This window comes from Trichomycterus rosablanca, chromosome 15 (genome assembly GCF_030014385.1).
Source record: "Trichomycterus rosablanca isolate fTriRos1 chromosome 15, fTriRos1.hap1, whole genome shotgun sequence".
Taxonomy (NCBI): domain Eukaryota; kingdom Metazoa; phylum Chordata; class Actinopteri; order Siluriformes; family Trichomycteridae; genus Trichomycterus; species Trichomycterus rosablanca.
This window is the reverse complement of record NC_086002.1, coordinates 28,592,312-28,613,958: the sequence shown is the minus strand read 5'-3', so window position 1 is coordinate 28,613,958 and position 21,647 is coordinate 28,592,312. Positions and strand designations below refer to the sequence as shown.

General features: G+C 37.2%; 1 protein-coding gene and 2 non-coding genes across 3 annotated transcripts in view; 2 read left to right on the top strand and 1 right to left on the bottom strand.

Annotated features, from left to right (window-relative positions):
- The window catches only part of LOC134328783 (uncharacterized), a 266,319-nt gene extending 253,666 nt beyond the window's left edge, over positions 1 to 12,653 (bottom strand). Inside the window, exon 1 of the mRNA XM_063010008.1 lies at positions 11,981 to 12,653. Coding sequence (XP_062866078.1) covers positions 11,981 to 12,561 — 581 coding nt within the window. The 5' untranslated portion in view covers positions 12,562 to 12,653. The remainder of the gene's footprint in view (positions 1 to 11,980) is intronic.
- trnan-guu (transfer RNA asparagine (anticodon GUU)) lies at positions 7,398 to 7,471 on the top strand. Its single transcript has one exon. It is a non-coding gene; the product is annotated as a tRNA-Asn (tRNA).
- Positions 8,032 to 8,105, top strand: trnai-aau (transfer RNA isoleucine (anticodon AAU)). Its single transcript has one exon. It is a non-coding gene; the product is annotated as a tRNA-Ile (tRNA).
- Positions 12,654 to 21,647: the final 8,994 nt, after the last annotated feature.

Sequence of the window (21,647 nt, the reverse complement as noted above, 5' to 3'; positions counted from 1 at the left end):
GATGGTGGTACCGCCGTAAGCAATGAGATTGGCAGTTCTTTTCTGTTTTACCAGCTGTTTGCCATCAGTTACACGTTTGAAAGTCTGCAGTGACATTACATTGCATTTTGCTCCTGTGTCGACTTTCATTTTAGTGGCTTTGCCATTTATGTGCATTGTGACAAATCCTTTGTCTGTCTCTTTAACATCAGAATGAACACAGTCAACACAACTTTCAATCTCGATACCATCCACATATATTGTTTCATCTTCACATGTTGTGGGTTGATCGGCTGCTATTTCATGCACAGATTGTTTGAAAGGTTTTCTGTTATGGTTTCGTTGGTTTCGTGGTTTAGACTTGCAGCAACTTTTGTAATGATTTAGTTTTTTGCAATTATGGCATTGTTGTCCAAATGCTGGGCACTTATCATGTTTTGCTGGATGGCTACCTCCACAATTGTTGCAGTTTGTGATGGTATTTGGTAGTGACTGTTGTTTTGGCAGCCGCTTTCTGTTTTAAAATGGCTTTATTGCATCGACACTAGAGGCCTGTTTGGCTAGAGTTTTGCTATTTTCCTCTGTCATCTCGTTGATGTGACATATTGAAATGGCTTTTGCAAGTGTTAACTCACTATCTCTCAACAGACAAAGAGTCACTGGTTACACCACACACGATCCGGTCACATATAAGTTCATCATTCAAATCTCCAAAATGACAGTTTTTAGCTTTAATCCTCAAATCACTGATGAAGGACTCAATACTCTCACCTTGTTTTTGATTTCTTGAGTGAAACTTGTGTCTTTCCATTGTTCTGTTGCTTTGGGGATTGCAAATTTCGCAAAACTTTTTCTTTAGACATTCTGGATCCTCTCTAGACTCTGCTGGTGATATTACTGCTCCATCTGCCCCGGGCGCACGCACTTCAGCTGCATAGACGAATGAGCGTTCACGTTCAATAGCATCTGCTCCCGCAATATTGAGGAGAATATAAGCCCTTATCGCTGGCTTGTCGGAGTGTGCAGCGGCGATGAAAATGTCGTACTCACGCTCGAAAACTCGCCAATTATCTGCAATATTTTCGAGAGGATCAGGTCTGCGAAATCCATCCGCCATAATGTCCAAGTAGTGTTTACAAACCGTTACAGTCCAGGAAAAAAGAGAAAAAATAACTGGTCCTATTCAAAGACAAGAAGTCCATTCCGGATTCTGACACCATGTGGAATTTGACTATTTATATGGTGTGTGTCAATGATCACACCGGTTTGCAAAACAATAACTTTTAATAAGTTTAAAGTAGGAAAACTTCATGAGCACAACAAACAGCACGAGTCATCATATTACATGAGAGAACAACATTCCAGTATCCCGCACTCCGATTGGCTTACGCACACCAGTACAATGGCTCATAACAAACATAATTTAACCAAATGATCTACACTGGTTTCATCTGAATCCCTCCCAGAAAAGGTGCTTTACCACTACCAGTTACAAACTGTCAGATGCTGACCAATCAGAGTAGTTGCATTACCCGGGGAGATTTCAGCTAATTCTGGATACGAGCTGTGTGATGCTGGAGGATCCTCCTCCTCTGTTACTATTTCACATCTACCAGTGATCAGTGAAGTCTCTCACATGCTTTCTGTCCATTTATAGTAGCTCTTTTATACTTATCTACTAATACTCACTCATACTCATTATTACTCTACTAATACTCACTCATACTCATTATTACTCCACTAATACTCACTCATACTCATTATTACTCTACTAATACTGACTCACTCATTATTACTCCACTAATACTCTCACTCATTATTACTCTACTAATACTCACTCACTCATTATTACTCCACTAATACTCACGCACACTCATTATTACTCCAGTAATACTCACTCACTCATTATTACTCCACTAATACTCACTCATACTCATTATTACTCTACTAATACTCACTCACTCATTATTACTCTACTAATACTCACTCATACTCATTATTACTCCACTAATACTCACTCATACTCATTATTACTCTACTAATTCTCACTCACTCATTATTACTCCACTAATACTCACGCATACTCATTATTACTCCAGTAATACTCACTCACACATTATTACTCCACTAATACTCACTCATACTCATTATTGCTCTACTAATACTCACTCACTCATTATTACTCTACTAATACTCACTCATACTCATTATTACTCCACTAATACTCACTCATACTCATTATTACTCTACTAATATTCACTCACTCATTATTACTTCACTAATACTCATGCATACTCATTATTACTCCACTAATACTCACGCATACTCATTATTACTCCAGTAATACTCACTCATACTCATTATTATTCCACTAATACTCACTCATACTCATTATTACTCTACTAATACTCACTTACTCATTATTAATCCACTAATACTCGCTCATTATTACTCTACTAATACTCACTCATACTCATTATTACTCTACTAATACCCACTTATACTCATTATTACTCTACTAATACTAACTCACTCATTATTACTCTACTAATACTCACTCATAATTACTCCACTAATACTTACTCATATTCATTATTATTCCACTAATAATCACTCATACTCATTAATACTCCAGTAATACTCACTCATACTCATTATTACTCTACTAATACTCACTCATAATTACTCCACTAATACTTACTCATACTCATTATTATTCCACTAATAATCACTCATACTCATTAATACTCCAGTAATACTCACTCATTCTCATTATTACTCCAGTAATATTTACTCATACTCATTAATACTCCAGTAATACTCACTCATACTCATTATTACTCCAGTAATACTCACTCAGTATACTCATTAATACTCATTAGTAACTTAGTACCAATGAGTATGAGTGAATATTAGTGGAGTAATAATAAATATGAGCGAGTGTTAGTAGAGTAATAATGAGTATGAGTGAGTATTAGTGGAGTAATAGTGAGTATTAGTGGAGTGATAATGAGTATGAGTGAGTATTAGTGGAGTAATTATGAGCGAGTATTAGTAGAGTAGTAATGAGTGTGTGAGTATTAGTGGAGTAATAATGAGTATGAGTGAGTATTACTGGAGTAATAATGAGTATGAGTGAGTATTAGTGGAGTAACAATGAGTATGAGTGAGTATTAGTAAAGTAATTTTCAGTGAGTATTAGTAGAGTAATAACCAATATGAGCAAGTATTGGTAAAGTAATAATGAGTGAGTTAGTATTAGTGGAGTAATAATGAGTGAGTTAGTATTAGTGGAGTAATAATGAGTGAGTTTGTATTAGTAGAGTAATAATGAGTATGAGTGAGTATTAGTGGAGTAATAATAAGTATGATTGAGTATTAGTGGAGTAATTATGAGTAAGTATTAGTAGAGTAATAATGAGTGAGTGAGTATTAGTAGAGTAATAATGAGTATGAGTGAGTATTAGTAGAGTAATAATAAGTATGAGTATTAGTGGAGTAATTATTAGTATTTGTGAGTATTAGTAGAGTAAAAATGAGTGAGTGAGTACTAGTAGAGTAATAATGAGTAAGTGAGTATTAGTAGAGTAATAATGAGTGAGTATTAGTAGAGTAATAATGAGTATGAGTGAGTATTAGTAGAGTAATAATGAGTGAGTATTAGTAGAGTAATAATGAGTGAGTATTAGTAGAGTAATATTGAGTATGAGTGAGCATTAGTAGAGTAATAATGAGTGAGTATTAGTAGAGTAATAATGAGTGAGTATTAGTAGAGTAATAATAAGTGAGTATTAGTAGAGTAATAATGAGTGAGTATTAGTAGAGTAATAATGGGTATGAGTGAGTATTAGTAGAGTAATAATGAGTGAGTATTAGTAGAGCAATAATGAGAGTATTAGTAGAGTAATAATGAGTATGAGTGAGTATTAGTAGAGTAATAATGAGTATGAGTGAGTATTAGTAGAGTAATAATGAGTGAGAGTATTAGTAGAGTAATAATGAGTATGAGTGAGTATTACTAGAGTAATAATGAGTATGAGTGAGTATTAGTAGAGTAATAATGAGTGAGTGAGTATTACTGGAGTAATAATGAGTATGCATGAGTATTAGTGGAGTAATAATGAGTGAGTGAGTATTAGTAGAGTAATAATGAGTGAGTGAGTATTAGTAGAGTAATAATGAGTATGAGTGAGTATTAGTAGAGTAATAATGAGTATGAGTGAGTATTAGTAGAGTAATAATGAGTGAGTGAGTATTACTGGAGTAATAATGAGTATGCGTGAGTATTAGTGGAGTAATAATGAGTGAGTGAGTATTAGCAGAGTAATAATGAGTATGAGTGAGTATTAGTAGAGTAATAATGAGTGAGTGAGTATTAGTAGAGTAATAATGAGTATGAGTGAGTATTAGTAGAGTAATAATGAGTGAGTGAGTATTAGTAGAGTAATAATGAGTATGAGTGAGTATTAGTAGAGTAATAATGAGTGAGTGAGTATTAGTGGAGTAATAATGAGTGAGTCAGTATTAGTAGAGTAATAATGAGTATGAGTGAGTATTAGTAGAGTAATAATGAGTATGAGTGAGTATTAGTGGAGTAATAATGAGTGAGTGAGTATTACTGGAGTAATAATGAGTATGAGTGAGTATTAGTAGAGTAATAATGAGTGAGTGAGTATTAGTGGAGTAATAATGAGTGAGTCAGTATTAGTAGAGTAATAATGAGTATGAGTGAGTATTAGTGGAGTAATAATGAGTGAGAGTATTAGTGGAGTAATAATGAGTGAGTCAGTATTAGTAGAGTAATAATGAGTGAGTGAGTATTAGTAGAGTAATAATGAGTGAGAGTATTAGTGGAGTAATAATGAGTGAGTCAGTATTAGTAGAGTAATAATGAGTATGAGTGAGTATTAGTGGAGTAATAATGAGTATGAGTGAGTATTAGTAGAGTAATAATGAGTGAGTGAGTAGTAGTAGATAAGTATAAAAGAGCTACTATAAATGAACAGAAAGCATGTAAGAGACTTCACTGATCACTGGTAGATGTGAAATAGGAACAGAGGAGGAGGATCCTCCAGCATCACACAGCTCGTATCCAGAATTAGCTGCAATCTCCCTGGGTAATGAAACTACTCTGATTGGTCAGAATCGGACAGTTTGTAACTGGTAGTGGTAAAGCACCTTTTCTGGAAGGGATTCAGATGAAACCAGTAACAATCTTATTGTTTAAGGTACAGAAAAGAGGAGGTGAAATTAAGGAAACTAGAAACCTTTACTATCATATCCACATGATGCTGTAGACATAGCAAGGCGACTCTATAATGCACAAATTGTGAGCTTTTCTAGGTCTATACAGCTACTGTAGATCCTGTGTAGAATCTTCTGCTACTATTCACCACCACTGTACCATCTGCTTAAAGGAGCCCTGGACAACATGACCCTGTTGTACACACAGAAGATAGCACAACTGCTAAAATTAATTGTGGTTGTAGTAACTAGTACAGGTGACTAATTAACTACTACAACCCTCATCATATCAACATTTGCATTTTTTATTTTTGTTATTATTTTACATTATTTAACTTTTGTACCTATACTGTGGGACTTTTAATGTGTATTGTAGTTGTAGTAACTAGTGCAGATGCTTAGTTAAATACTACAACACTCATCATATAAAAAATTGTGTTTCTGGATGTTTACTGTAACCATACTCTAGGACTTAATACAGGTGTGTTAGATGGTACATGCCGCTGGGTAATTACTACACCTCAGCTTCATGCACTTTATAGACGCTCTCTCAGCACTTGCTTAGCATTTCAACGCTGATGCACCTAACATTTACAAAATAACATGAAATAAAAAATGAACAGAAAAACTTTTTAAACAAATGTGATTGTAGTTTGTTCAGTGTATCAGTTCATGCAGTGTAATTACATTTTGGATGTTTATTAGCCGAGAATGAGCCGAAAGAAAGTCGAATGTCCAATATAAAACTAACTTTACCACTGTCCTAACACCTACTTATTTTACGAATGCTTACACAGATAAAAGTAGGCTACATACTACAAAAACTATTTTATAATCATTTTAAGATTAAATGTATTTATTTAAAGAAAGATTAAAATGAAACCGCTGATCAAGCGCCAACTTCAGCTAACGCGTTAGGGAGCGTCATAAAACAGAAAAACGTAGGAAACATTTCATCTGCACTTTTTACAGAGAAATAAATCCATTAAAGTGTTTTAATATATTGAGGAATCATGTCAAACTATTTTTTATAAACACATATTAATGTTCCTCACAACCTACAAAAGTTTTATAGTTACTGCTTTTATTTTTGTATTATTTTTATTATTTATAGTTAAGATCAATGAATCCATAACAAGTGCATATAAGGGATAAATCAATTAAACTCAGATGTAATTTAATATAACAAAGTCAAACTGTTTTTAATATAGGGGTCGGGCCTGGTTAGTACTTGGATGGGAGACCGCCTGGGAATACCAGGTGCTGTAAGCTTTTATCCACACACACCCAACTTCACTCCAAACCTCCTGTTACACACTGACCCAGCGGCTTTTTCTTCATCAAAGCTACACAATGACACAAAGATCAGCTCAAACTTTCATTCTTACTACAGTAAAACACATTCAACTGACTTTTAAAGTGAAGTTGAACATGTACAGACATCGTCTCCATCTAGTGCTGCTACAAATAAATTACAGCTTGTTGCTTGGGTACAGATTTTATAATATATAAAAATTAAAGAGTGTTCATGACTTTTCTGTCCCAAGTGTTTTTGTAACGTGTTGTAGACCTGCAATGGCGACTGTTTTTGGTATACAGGAAAGAAAAGGCCGCAAGTAGGTGATAAAGTGTTATTTGGCAACCCAGCACTGTGTAAATATTGGTCAGAACACATGATGGGTTATTTTACCTTGTTGGGTTGTGCAGTTTAACCATTGTGCTGAGTTGTGAGGTTCTTTTTACCATGCATCAACTATGTAACTTTACTTTATTTAAATGAAATGTTTACATTGCTGTGTTCAGGATTTCCTCTTTAGTGATATTTAATGTTAATAGCTGTTCTGATCTAAAAGATGCTGCTGCCTTTGATTTTTAAAACTGAGAAGTGATTTGTGAGATAATTAAAATAAGTGAAATGTTTATTTTGTACTTTGGTTTTTTATTATTTGTACAAACATTTGTTTTATGCAACTTTAAACCTGTAATAATAGATGAAAAATTTAAATGTGTCTTTATTTGCTTTAACTGAGCTAAAGTTTTTAACAGGGACAAAAATGACAGTTTGTGTAGCAGGTCTGGACACGTAAGTAAAATGTTATACTGTTTATTAGCATGAAGTAAACATTAGCAAGTCATGTGACTCGTGTGTACTGTCATGTGAAAGAGCTGCGCGTGTCTCTGTGGCGCAATCGGTTAGCGCGTTCGGCTGTTAACCGAAAGGTTGGTGGTTCGAGTCCACCCGGGGACGAGAGTCTTTTATTGCACAACCTGCCTGTTGATCAAACGGATATGAGACACAACAACAATTTGTAGTCCCACAGAATAGTGCAAATAAGTAACTGAAAACATCCAGTAAACAACAGTCCTACAAGCACAAACATCCACCTGATATGTCACCAGAGACCGGCTGTTCTGGTAAATATACTTTACATTTGCTTGTAAATTAAAATATCAATTCAGGTTGTTTTTAGTTCAACTGAAAAAATATTAACAGTAGCTCAACTTCCTAAAACATACTACATGATTTAATGAGTGAAGACTTGATGTTTGGAGCCCCTCTGGTGTGCAGGCTGGTACTGTGTATCATCATATACTTACTGTGTGCAGGACCTGAGTCGTATCTGCTCCACTCACTGGTTGGTGACATTAAGCTCAGTCAAGAACTTCAAGAAATATATAGTTTAGATAGTTCACACATATAAGAACCCACAAAACCTCTTAGATGTGTATTAAGAAAGTCTGTTTCAGCTGTTGAATTGGGTCAGTGTAGAATTATGTACAAAGATCTAAAGAGAGAATAGATGTACTGGCCGGTTAGCTCAGTTGGTTAGAGCGTGGTGCTAATAACGCCAAGGTCGCGGGTTCGATCCCTGTACGGGCCACACCCACTTTTGGACTTAAACTAACAAACAAGTGATCCTTCTCTAACTAGCAGGTCCTATTAACCTGGACTTCAAACATTGTCTCTGACAGTGTGAGATTTGTTTTACTTTACTGCCTCTCTCATTCAGGTCAGAAACATGCCATTATCTCAATTTACCAAACTTAATGACTCTTCTGTAAATGGTTTAATGTGCACACTGCTGCTACTGGCTCGTTTTTCTTTTCTACAATGTAAGTTCAGACCTTCAGGTTCATGTTATTTGAGATCTCTACATAGATTCTTCCTCATGTACAGAAAGACGCAGTTCAGTTTGAGAAGCGCACAGCGGGAGAGCGAGTGAGTCTGCGCGTTCAAATGAGTCGATTCCTTAATCCGGTTCTTTAAGTCAAACGACAGGAATAGACTCGAAAGAGTCGATTCACTAATTTGATTGTACTCAGCAATGAGCAGTTGGAAGCTAAGGGAGTCGATTCTTTTTGATGAAGTCAACGTTTTATATGTTATACACAATACTTAAAAGAGTCGGATCACTATCGTTAGCTGTCATTTAAATACAGAGACAAACCATCTCATCTAACAAAATAGAATAAAATAATGTATAACAGTTTAATGATGCACCATACATACAGTGAAGCAAAAATAACATTCAAAGCTCAACAACATAAAAATACATCAAATCACCTAAATATTATCTACATAACACATACAGCAAAAACATGTGAACATGGAAGCATGTGTGTGTGTGTGTGTGTGTGTATGTGCATGCTTATGAATATTAATAGAATAGATACGTATAGATACATGAAGTGATATAAACACACATTAACACCTCGGCAATAGAGAGAAACAGATGTGCTAGTGGAGATTTATTATTGCTAAGCTGCTGTTCAACTCCAGTCCAGTTGGTGGCGCTGGTGCGTCTTAAGTTGTTCTGCCATCCGCCATTAACCATCATAAGAAGAACAAGAAGCTGCTGTGTTTGTACTGTAGAGCCTCATCTGTAAGTAAAATATGTATTTAATTATAACCCTTATATTTCATTATAACCACATTCTAATTCATAATAAAACTAGAGTTCATAATAAAACTTCACTGTGAGGATTTGAGGAGCTTTAACTCCACTTTCATTTAAACACACAAACTATTAGCTGCTCCGCTAACTGTTAGCATCACACATGATTCAGTACTGATGAACCGATTCATTTGAACCGATTTACCAAAATGAATCGATTGATTAGAACCGAGTTTCTTCATGATTAAATCTCACATTTTTATATAAACACGTGATATTTTTAAACTTTGTTTATAGTTGAACTTTGTTTATAGTTGAACTTTGTTTACAGTTGAACTTTGTTTACAGGTGAACTTTGTTTACAGGTGAACTTTGTTTACAGGTGAACTTTGTTTATACTGGAACTTTGTTTACAGTTGAACTTTGTTTATACTGGAACTTTGTTTATAGTGGAACTTTGTTTACAGGTGAACTTTGTTTACAGGTGAACTTTGTTTATACTGGAACTTTGTTTACAGTTGAACTTTGTTTATACTGGAACTTTGTTTATAGTTGAACCTTGTTTACAGTTGAACTTTGTTTACAGGTGAACTTTGTTTACAGGTGAACTTTGTTTATACTGGAACTTTGTTTACAGTTGAACTTTGTTTATACTGGAACTTTGTTTATAGTGGAACTTTGTTTACAGGTGAACTTTGTTTACAGGTGAACTTTGTTTATACTGGAACTTTGTTTACAGGTGAACTTTGTTTATACTGGAACTTTGTTTACAGTTGAACTTTGTTTATACTGGAACTTTGTTTATAGTGGAACTTTGTTTACAGTTGAACTTTGTTTACAGGTGAACTTTGTTTATACTGGAACTTTGTTTACAGGTGAACTTTGTTTATACTGGAACTTTGTTTACAGGTGAACTTTGTTTGTACTGGAACTTTGTTTACAGGTGAACTTTGTTTATACTGGAACCTTGTTTACAGTTGAACTTTGTTTATAGTGGAACTTTGTTTACGGTGGAACTTTGTTTATACTGGAACTTTGTTTATAGTTTAACTTTGTTTACAGGTGGTTTGTAGAGTTTTATAGTCACAGTCAGCTGAAAGGTGTAAGCGAGCGTCTTTAATTGTGTACTTAATTATCACTGCGCCATCTACACTAAATGTTTTACTGTGTGTCTAAACCATGTATTACGGTACCTGGGGAGTATTCCAGAAAGCGGGTTTAACAAACTTCTAACTTAAACCTGAACTCCGAGTTGACTTATCTCGCTGTGTCATAGCCGGAGTTTTCTGTTCCAGTAAAGCGGTTCAGGGTTAGATTACTCAACTCTGAGTAGATTGAACCCGAGTGTCATTAGCATTCGGTTGCTAACGTAGGCCTCATAGGCTTGGCGGGAATAAACAGTCGAACACAGACACCGGGACTCGATTGAATCGTAATCTAGGAGTCCTCCCGAGTGCATGGGTACCACATTTGTCCAACAAAGTGCCCGATAAACATGTTAATTTAGTAAAAAAAATAATAAAAAACGGGGCGATTTCCGGCAATTTCCAGCGGAATTAGCTGCCGTTTCTGGTGTCAAATGACATCTACTCATCAAGACGAATCCATTGGTATGTGTTTCGTGTCTGTAGACCCTTGGGAAGTGTGAAAAATAAGCATTTGGGCCTTCACTACTGTATGCTGCTTATGGGACGCCACTCAAGTATTCAATATATTGCAAATGGGATGACTTTTCACTGTCCAAAAGCTGTATATTTGTCATGCCTTTATTATATTGGAAATGGGATAAGTTTATTTTTATTTTTATTTGGTCCAAAACCAGTATAGTATGACCAAAACCCTTAAGAGATTTTTTCTTTGTTTCTCTGATCTTTTTCAAACTTGCACCATAGGTTGGGGAGGTGGAGACTTAGAGAGGAACGCAGATTTGGAAGTCCTACCTCGCTCCAAACCTGAGATCTGACATTCCCATTTCCAATATATCGCATAGGTAAAAAATATACTGGTTTTGGACACTGCAATTCGGACCATTAAGCCATGGATAGTGACTGAGGGACACGTGTAGTATGTATGTATATATGTATGTATATATATATATATATATATATATATATATATATATATATATACAGTATATATATATCAGTGGCGGCTGCTGGTCTTTCAAAGAGGGGAAGCTCATTGTCGGCTTACATCATAAAATTTGTCAATTTATTTATATATAAATGTATAAATTCTCCCCTTTGTTAGTCTTCAAGAAAATGGCATGAAATGGGTTGCAGTTTGTCTTCCGACAGAATATGTTAGCCCGTCCAACACGCTCAATTTAAGTACCAGAGCCGCTCTGCGCTCATTGGGCGTCTTGGTGACGCACTTTTCTCATTGGACGAACGTGCTTACGTCAAATGTCGCTTACTGGTCGCTTTGTGCTTTTAAAACACAGCCTACAATCGCATTTGAAGTATATAACTTTCTAAAAAAATATATTATTGATTATTTCGTTCATTTTGCTTATTATTAGTATTATTATTATTATTTTTGTTCCATGTTTATTACACAAACACGTTTGTTGCACCACTTTTAATCGTCTATATTGTTGGTTTTGCTACTGCAAGTGATCTATAACTTCACTTATGTATACATATATAGGGACATATGTAAAGATAGATAGAGAAAAAATCTAATCGTAAATATTGATTTAATTTTACCATGTGATAAATCATGTTTTACAACGTGTGATTCTATGAACAACAATATTACATTTGTTTTGTTAACACATTATCTGGGGAAATTGCACTTTTTCTGTGGAAATGGGTGGCTCTTAAAAGAGCCTTTTGGTTAGAACACGAGAGCGAGTTTACTTGGCCTTGGCTGCTTTCTCGGTCTTCTTGGGTAACAGAACAGCCTGGATGTTAGGCAGCACACCGCCCTGAGCGATAGTTACACCTCCAAGCAGTCTGTTCAACTCCTCGTCGTTACGCACGGCCAACTGCAGATGACGAGGGATGATACGAGACTTCTTGTTATCTCTGGCGGCGTTACCAGCCAACTCGAGGATCTCAGCGGTCAGATACTCCAGCACGGCAGCCAAGTAGACAGGAGCACCAGCTCCCACACGGTGGGCGTAATTGCCCTTACGTAGGTGTCTGTGAACACGACCCACGGGGAACTGAAGGCCGGCACGGGATGAGCGAGTCTTGGCTTTAGCTCTAGTCTTACCACCGGTCTTCCCGCGTCCACTCATTTTGATGATCAGATGAGTTCGTGGAACAAAACTGAAGTAAACTGAGAGAGAGCTCGAAACGGTATGATCAGAGCGGTAGAGAGAACAGAGTGGCGACACTCCCATAGGGAACCGTTGGAAAGGGGGCGGGACATTTTTTCTGCGCAGCTTCCGGGTTGTGGAGCTCTGTATAGTTCCAAACAACCCATAGAGCCCCATTCATTTCCACTACTTATCAAACATTTTTAGCTGTATGTTGCTTTGTTTTAAAAAAATTATGAATTTAATGTCATTAATATACTTAATACTGTTATTGTTTAGCATTTGCTCAGCACTAAATGTTACATGTTTATCTTAATTAATAGGTATAACCCAATTTAGCTTAGTCAGTTAAGCTTAATTAATGACACACGAGTCTTTTCACCTAAAATGAGTTGATTAATCAAGATTCTTGTTACAGAAATGATCATAAAACATTAGAACCACAATAAATCATTATACTTTTACTTTCATACTTAAGTACATTTGAAGGTAAATTTAGTTTAGTACTTTAGTGGAGGTAAAGAGTATTTTTACTTTTACTACTACTTTTACTGGAGTAATATGTTACCTTGGATATCTCTACTTTAACTCAACTACATGGTTTGTCTACCTTGTCCACCACTTACATTAGACAAAATGAACTAGTGCATATTCATAATGAATTCATTAATGTATTACATGTAGGAATCAATTATTAATCACTCATGAAATAAGAGATGAATGAATGCTTTTTCATGTACCTGCACTATAATGTTTTTGGTACGGTAATGTGTTTATCAATCTGTTCATTCAGTGCAGGTAAACCTTATGAATCCAGCACATGACTTAGTGTTTAGCAAAAATGATTATTATTATGAATCCTCAGGAAAGTGAAGGGAGATTAGTTTATGCAAAAATCAAAACATAAAAAACTTTAATGTCTATACTGTATATTGTCTCTACTACTTAAGGATATCGCATTATGTAATGTATGCTAATATAATGTACTGTGTGTTAACAAGAACGACCTATTAACAAGTCATTATAAACATCAATCTTCCACTTTATATACCAAATTGACATTAAAGCAGATGCAGTAAATGTAAACGCAGTTGAAAATACCCAGAAATTGTACAAATGTTTATTATTTGCCGTTTAATATTTCATTTACTGCTGCCTGTCCCATTTGAGAACATGACAGCGCCGGGTTTGTTTGGAACTATTGAGGGTTACATGAACCACGTGACCGCGTAGCGGCGAGATCAAGGAGTGTCGCAACTCTCTCTATCTACGGCTCTGGGTATGATATAGGCAACCTGGCTCTCTCCTATTGACTTAGAGCGAAGTCACAGCTGAGCCAATCATAAACGCGCCGTCATGTCTCAGAGACGAAACATACACGCCCCCTCACATATTGCCCCGCCCCCTCCCTCCTCCCCTCTCTTCTCCTCCGTTCTCCCGCCCGTGTAATGTATGATACAGAAAAGCTTCTCTTAAGCAACAATTACATTATATTATATCACAATAACATTTACACTAACAATTACATTATGTAAAGAACTCATATACGTGAGTGCACATACATATACACATTTATACAGACAGTTTTATGGGGATGTGTGACAAAATCATTGTTATACATAAAACAGGACCAGACATACTTAGTGTTTTTAACTCCTTGCTTATCACTCTCCACAAAATATGTATGTATGGATGGCTGCATGTATGAACAGTTCGCATGCATGCTTATATGTATGTATGTGTTTAGGAAACGCGACTCTTTATGGGAAGATATAGGTGGCGCTTAAAAGAGCCGTTTTAAGAAAACGAAGTTAATAAAACAGGAACATGTTTACTTCTTCTTGGGTGCAGCTTTTTTGGCCTTGGCCGCTTTGGGTTTAGCGGTCTTGGGTTTGGCTGCCTTGGCTTTTTTAGGACTCTTGGCTGCCTTCTTGGGGGTCGCCGGCTTCTTAGCCTTCTTGGGGCTCTTGGTGGTTTTCTTAGCGGCAGCAGCGGATTTCTTGGCCTTCTTGGGGGACTTCTTAGCTGCGGCAGTGGGCTTCTTAACGGAATTCTTAGCGGCGGCCAGGGCTGGACTGGGAACAAAATCCAGCCCTGGACTTTTTTCTTGACCAGCCCACTACAAGCAAGTCGTGCCACACATATCACCCCTTATATATCATACCCTTATCATACCCTTCTATATGTATATATTTACATATAGAATACAAATTCTACAATATTTCTTAAAATTTACAGTTTCTTAACTATTGGATGTATAGTTTTTTTATTCTATTGGATGTATTTAAACCTTTAACACTGGTAAATATGCTTTTTTCGCACTTTTATTCACACGTGATTCACGTTTGTTCCAAATTAGCGCATTGCTCCGATGAGCAAAGAAATAAATAGCATGTGTAAATACTTTAATACAGGGGTGGGCAATTAAATTTTCGAAGGGGCCACATAAGCAACTGGGACTGTTGTGGAGGGCCGGACCAATAAGGTGAACTTCATTCTGCTCAATATTAATTTTATCTCTTTATTTACATTTTCAGCATTTAGCAGACGCCTTGATCCAAAGTGACTTACAATAAAGTTACAGTATACAGTCTGAGCAATTGAGGGTTAAGGGCCAGCAGCAACCTGGCGGTGGTGGGGCTTGAACCAGAGACCTTCTGGTTACTAGTCCAGTACCTTAAGCACTAGGCTACAACTGCCCACTCTTTATTAAAAGCAGTAAATTGTGCAGTTCTAATAAGTTGTTAATGTTTAGATGACAATTAGAAGCATGGCTGGATTACTGACCGGGCCAGTGGGGCCAGCGCCCAGGGGCCCTTGAGGTCAGGGGGCCCCGGGGGGGCCCTGGCCCAAAACATTTTGCGATGCCTATCAACATTTATGATACAATATATTTTTATTTCCGAGGGCCCTCCATTTTAAGGATCCTCTGACTATTAGGGACTTTGACCCCAGGGCCTCTTAAGGGCCCTAGCCATGCTTTTGGGGCCCCTAGCCATGCTTTTGGGCCCCTTATGAAAATGGATGAGGCGTTGTGGCACTGCTCTGACTTCGACTTCTGGCTATTAGGGGTCCTAGGAAAGAGGGGAGCATATTTTTAGAGGGCCCTGGTTATGAGAGCCCCTACCAGGGGGCCCTAGAGAAGAGCAGGGCATACCATTAGAGGGCCCTTGATCACGAGGGCCCTTGACTTCCATAGAAGTCGTTTACCATGGCTCCTTGACCTCCTAGGGACCTACAAATTGCCAGGCAAGCTACCATATTTCATAACAGACGTTTTGTTGCAAATATGCGATTCAGGCCCTTACTTAATGTTTCTGAATTTGTATTGTTTCAAAATTATTATGTTCAATTTCTCTTAAGCGCAGAGACACAAATTAATTTAGCAATTTTGCAATTATTTAAATTTAAGACAAGCAATTTCAAGCAGTTTGAATGCATACACACACTTAACTGAGCTATTTGATGTTCTTTTCATGCCTGACAATATGTCCAACAGTGAGCTCACTTTAAAGGCTAACTCACTCGCTGCAGCATATCCTTCAGATCTGAACATGAGCCTGGCAGATGAATTGATACAATACAAATCATTCATAACAGAAAAAGAAAAATGTCCTAGTAAAATGCTCTTTGCCCAGGGGCCCAGACTATCCTTAATCCGTCCTTGATTAGAAGTAGGCAGAGTAAAACATCAACATTATTTTACTATTTAAACAAACAAATGCAAAAAAACAAAAAAAAACAAATGTGAACAAAATGTGCAGGTTTTTAAACTTTACACTATTTTGTTTTGAGTCTAATTACCACATTTATTTTTCAGTCTTTTGTTATTGTTGGATATTCTTATTAAAATCACAAAGTTGGTCCTGACTGCTTCAGTTCTGGATGTGTTAAACTTTATAAAGTCTTTGTTGCTTTTGCAGTTTAGTTAGTGAAGCTTCAGGTGTGACGCTCCACATTGTTCATGTTCTTGTATTTCAGTTTAGTACCGTAACAGCGATTTAAACCCTAAATTGTGATCGTTAAACAGCTTTACACCTGACTTCAGTAAATAAATACTTCAGAAGTTCACGTCTTGTTAAAAACTCCACCGTCAGTCACACTCAGTTGTGTTCGCATTACGGTGACGCTGATACACTCTCACACACGTAAAACCAAACGGATATTTAAAGACACAGCGCTCCCGTCAAAATCAATTCTGTTATATTGCATGTTTGATGTACATTTATTTACGTCTAATTTTTAATTGCCACGAACCTCATGTGGGCCGGATGTGGCCCGCGGGCCGTACAATGCCCAGGTCTGCTTTAATATGTTCACAAGTGAAATTAACCATGTGAGCTATGCACATAATCACTCTAAAAATTTCAAGATAGTGTTTACTTGCAGAAACTAATGGTACCATCTCAAATTATATCCACCGCCCTATGTAGTGCACTATGTTGAACATGACATAATAGAACTTTCACAAACATAGTCCTTAAAACGGCTGGTTTAAAGCCCCTGGTATCCAACAATAGCTTAGATAACTACTTATTAATCATTCAGTGATTGTTAAAAGAAATGTTTTGTACTGTTAGGAAGTACCCTAAGTAGGGCATAGGCGACATTTGAGATGGGCCCACAGTCTCTTCTTAAGCTCTTTGGCTATGCTGTAGTTCCTCACTGCCAAACAGGTTGTCCAGTTTCCTGCACTTTTCTGCATCTGTTTGCAGCTTTTTCGACCCTTTCTCCATCTCGCACTCCATGTATTTTTTGAACTAGTGGTTGTGATTACAGTTTATCCTGGGGGAGGGACATTTCTGTGATTGGCCAATGGATATGCCGTGAGAATACTGTGGTGGGCCAATGCACACTTCAGGATTATTATTCAGGAATATATAAAACAGAATTTATTTTTCACTCCCTCAGCGGCCCACATACAGAGCGGCCCACCGGGAAAACTCCCGACCCTCCCGATGGCCAGTCCATCCCTGCCTCATACTGCACCAGTATATACTGTATACTACATACAGCAACAATACATACTGTATACTGAATAGTGCACTAGTGTATACTCTATACTTCATTCTGCGCCAATATATACTGTAAACTACATACAGCAACAATACATACTGTATACTGAATAGTGCACTAGTGTATACTGTATACTTCACTCTGCGCCAGTATATACTGTACACTACATACAGCAACAATACATACTGTATACTGAATAGTGCACTAGTGTATACTGTATACTTCATTCTGCACCAGTATATACTGTATACTACATACAGCAACAATACATACTGTATACTGAATAGTGCACTAGTGTATACTGTATACTTCACTCTGCGCCAGTATATACTGTACACTACATACAGCAACAATACATACTGTATACTGAATAGTGCACTAGTGTATACTGTATACTTCACTCTGCGCCAGTATATACTGTACACTACATACAGCAACAATACATACTGTATACTGAATAGTGCACTAGTGTATACTGTATACTTCATTCTGCACCAGTATATACTGTATACTACATACAGCAACAATACATACTGTATACTGAATAGTGCACTAGTGTATACTGTATACTACATACAGCAACAATACATACTGTATACTGAATAGTGCACTAGTGTATACTCTATACTTCATTCTGCGCCAATATATACTGTAAACTACATACAGCAACAATACATACTGTATACTAAATAGTGCACTAGTGTATACTGTATACTTCACTCTGCGCCAGTATATACTGTACACTACATACAGCAACAATACATACTGTATACTGAATAGTGCACTAGTGTATACTCTATACTTCATTCTGCGCCAATATATACTGTAAACTACATACAGCAACAATACATACTGTATACTGAATAGTGCACTAGTGTATACTGTATACTTCACTCTGCGCCAGTATATACTGTACACTACATACAGCAACAATACATACTGTATACTGAATAGTGCACTAGTGTATACTGTATACTTCATTCTGCACCAGTATATACTGTATACTACATACAGCAACAATACATACTGTATACTGAATAGTGCACTAGTGTATACTGTATACTACATACAGCAACAATACATACTGTATACTGAATAGTGCACTAGTGTATACTCTATACTTCATTCTGCGCCAATATATACTGTAAACTACATACAGCAACAATACATACTGTATACTAAATAGTGCACTAGTGTATACTGTATACTTCACTCTGCGCCAGTATATACTGTACACTACATACAGCAACAATACATACTGTATACTGAATAGTGCACTAGTGTATACTGTATACTTCATTCTGCACCAGTATATACTGTATACTACATACAGCAACAATACATACTGTATACTGAATAGTGCACTAGTGTATACTGTATACTACATACAGCAACAAAACATACTGTATACTGAATAGTGCACTAGTGTATACTCTATACTTCATTCTGCGCCAGTATATACTGTATACTACATACAGCAACAATACATACTGTATACTGAATAGTGCACTAGTGTATACTCTATACTTCATTCTGCACCAGTATATACTGTACACTACATACAGCAACAATACATTCTGTATACTGAATAGTGCACTAGTGTATACTGTATACTACATACAGCAACAATACATACTGTATACTGAATAGTGCACTAGTGTATACTCTATACTTCATTCTGCACCAGTATATACTGTACACAACATACAGCAACAATACATACTGTATACTGAAAAGTGCACTAGTGTATACTGTATACTTCATTCTGCGCCAGTATATACTGTATACTACATACAGCAACAATACATACTGTATACTGAATAGTGCACTAGTGTATACTGTATACTTCATTCTGCACCAGTATATACTGTATACTACATACAGCAACAATACATACTGTATACTGAATAGTGCTTTAGTGTATACTGCAGGCCCGGAGTGGCTAATCGGGAGATTCGGGAGGATTCCCGATGGGCCGGCTCATGACAATCCCGAGTTTGGGCCGGTTGGATGGGAAAAATAATTTTGACACTAATTTGTCACTTATCTACGGAGCCCCTTAGGGTCACTAAGGAAAAAAATATATATGAAGAGCGTAATCCGTACGCACGGTTTAGTAATCCGTACCTTCGGTTTAGTAATCCGTACCCTCGGTTTAGTAAACCGTACGCACGGTTTAGTAATCCGTACCCTCGGTTTAGTAATCCGTACCCATTATTTAGTAAACCGTACGCATGGTTTAGTAATCTGTACCCTTGGTTTAGTAAACCGTACGCACGGATTGTCTGCGCTACAAGTTTTACTGTGCGCCCACACCCCGTTTTACGGTAATACAGTTGCGAAGCATTGAAGAGAATAAAGCATCTTTTTACAGCTGGGGTGATGGGATAGCAAACTTATTAAAAAGTCAAATCAAAATCTTATCAAATGCCACCCCACAATCATAAATAACACGAGTACTCATCTTGTGATTTGAGACTATTTTACCTTAGGAATTTAGAATAATAGGATTGCAAACCAGGATTTCAACGTAAAGTGAAATGTACAGTATAAATGTCTGAGACTCATAAAGTCAGTAAGTAGAAGTATTCTTTAAGAGTCTGATGGGGTGATTTGATAATAATTTAATTTGCATTTCACTTTACGTTGGTTTGCAATCCTATTATTCTAAATTCCTAGGGTAAAATAGTCTCAAAATCACAAGATGAGTACTAGTGTTATTTATTGATTTATTTATTGTTTAGTTATTGTTATTGATTTGACTTTTTAATAAGTTTGCTATCCCATCACCCCAGATTACTACAGTAAAGATGTATGAAATGTACTCCATTAATAAAAGAGACCTTTCAAATTGGTCTGTAAGAATTCCACTTGTTTTAATGGAATTTTAAAATTATACATTTGCATAATTTTACCATGTTATGTGCTTTTGTTGCCTATATATATATATATATATATATATATATATATATATATATATATATATATATATATACAGGGGTTGGACAATGAAACTGAAACACCTGTCATTTTAGTGTGGGAGGTTTCATGGCTAAATTGGACCAGTCTGGTGGCCAATCTTCATTAATTGCACATTGCACCAGTAAGAGCAGAGTGTGAAGGTTCAATTAGCAGCAAGGACGGATTAAGGATAGTCTGGGCCCCTGGGCAAAGAGTTGCCCAGGGCCCCCACTGCGCGCCCCCCCACCCCGCCCAATAGCAGGGGCCCTCGTGATCAAGGGCCCTCTAATGGTATGCCCTGCTCTTTTCTAGGGCCCCCTGGTAGGGGCTCTCATAACCAGGGCCCTCTAAAAATATGCCCCCCTCTTTCCTAGGACCCCTAATAGCCAGAAGTCGAAGTCAGAGCAGTGCCACAACGCCTCATCTATTTTCATAAGGGGCCCAAAAGCATGGCTAGGGCCCAAAAGCATGGCTAGGGCCCAAAAGCATGGCTAGGGCCCCAAAAGAATGGCTAGGGGTCCCAAAAGCATGGCTAGGGGTCCCAAAAGCATGGCTAGGGCCCTCAAGAGGCCCTGGGGTCAAAGTCCCTAATAGTCAGAGGATCCTTAAAATGGAGGGCCCTCGGAAATAAAAATATATTGTATCATAAATGTTGATAGGCATCGCAAAATGTTTTGGGCCAGGGCCCCCCCGGGGCCCCCTGACCTCAAGGGCCCCTGGGCGCTGGCCCCACTGGCCCGGTCAGTAATCCAGCCTTGATTAGCAGGGTAAGAGCACAGTTTTGCTCAAAATATTGCAATGCACACAACATTATGGGTGACATACCAGAGTTCAAAAGAGGACAAATTGTTGGTGCACGTCTTGCTGGCGCATCTGTGACCAAGACAACAAGTAGGCTAACCCTTAATGATTTTTTTTTGCCTCAGAGCAGCAGGTAAGCCAGTCTGATCCTGCTGGTGAACCGAGTAGGCATGGAGAGGCCAGGACTACAGAGACGAGTAGAGAGGATAAAAATTAACTAAAAAATTAACAGATGTGACGGATAGATTCTAAATGATACCTAGTACCCATATATTCAGAATGCTGAAAATGCATTAAAATCAGCCCAAATGAAATTGGTAAACAGGAACTCTTGGAGGCCTTCATGTTAATGTACACAAAAAGAAGGAAATTCTCATGTCTATAGACAATGACACCGTTATTAATAAAGTTACAGAAACCAGTGCACTGTTTAGGAGGCTTTTGATGCTGTAGGTAGCCTACTAAATATGCGTGTAGTGAAGCTA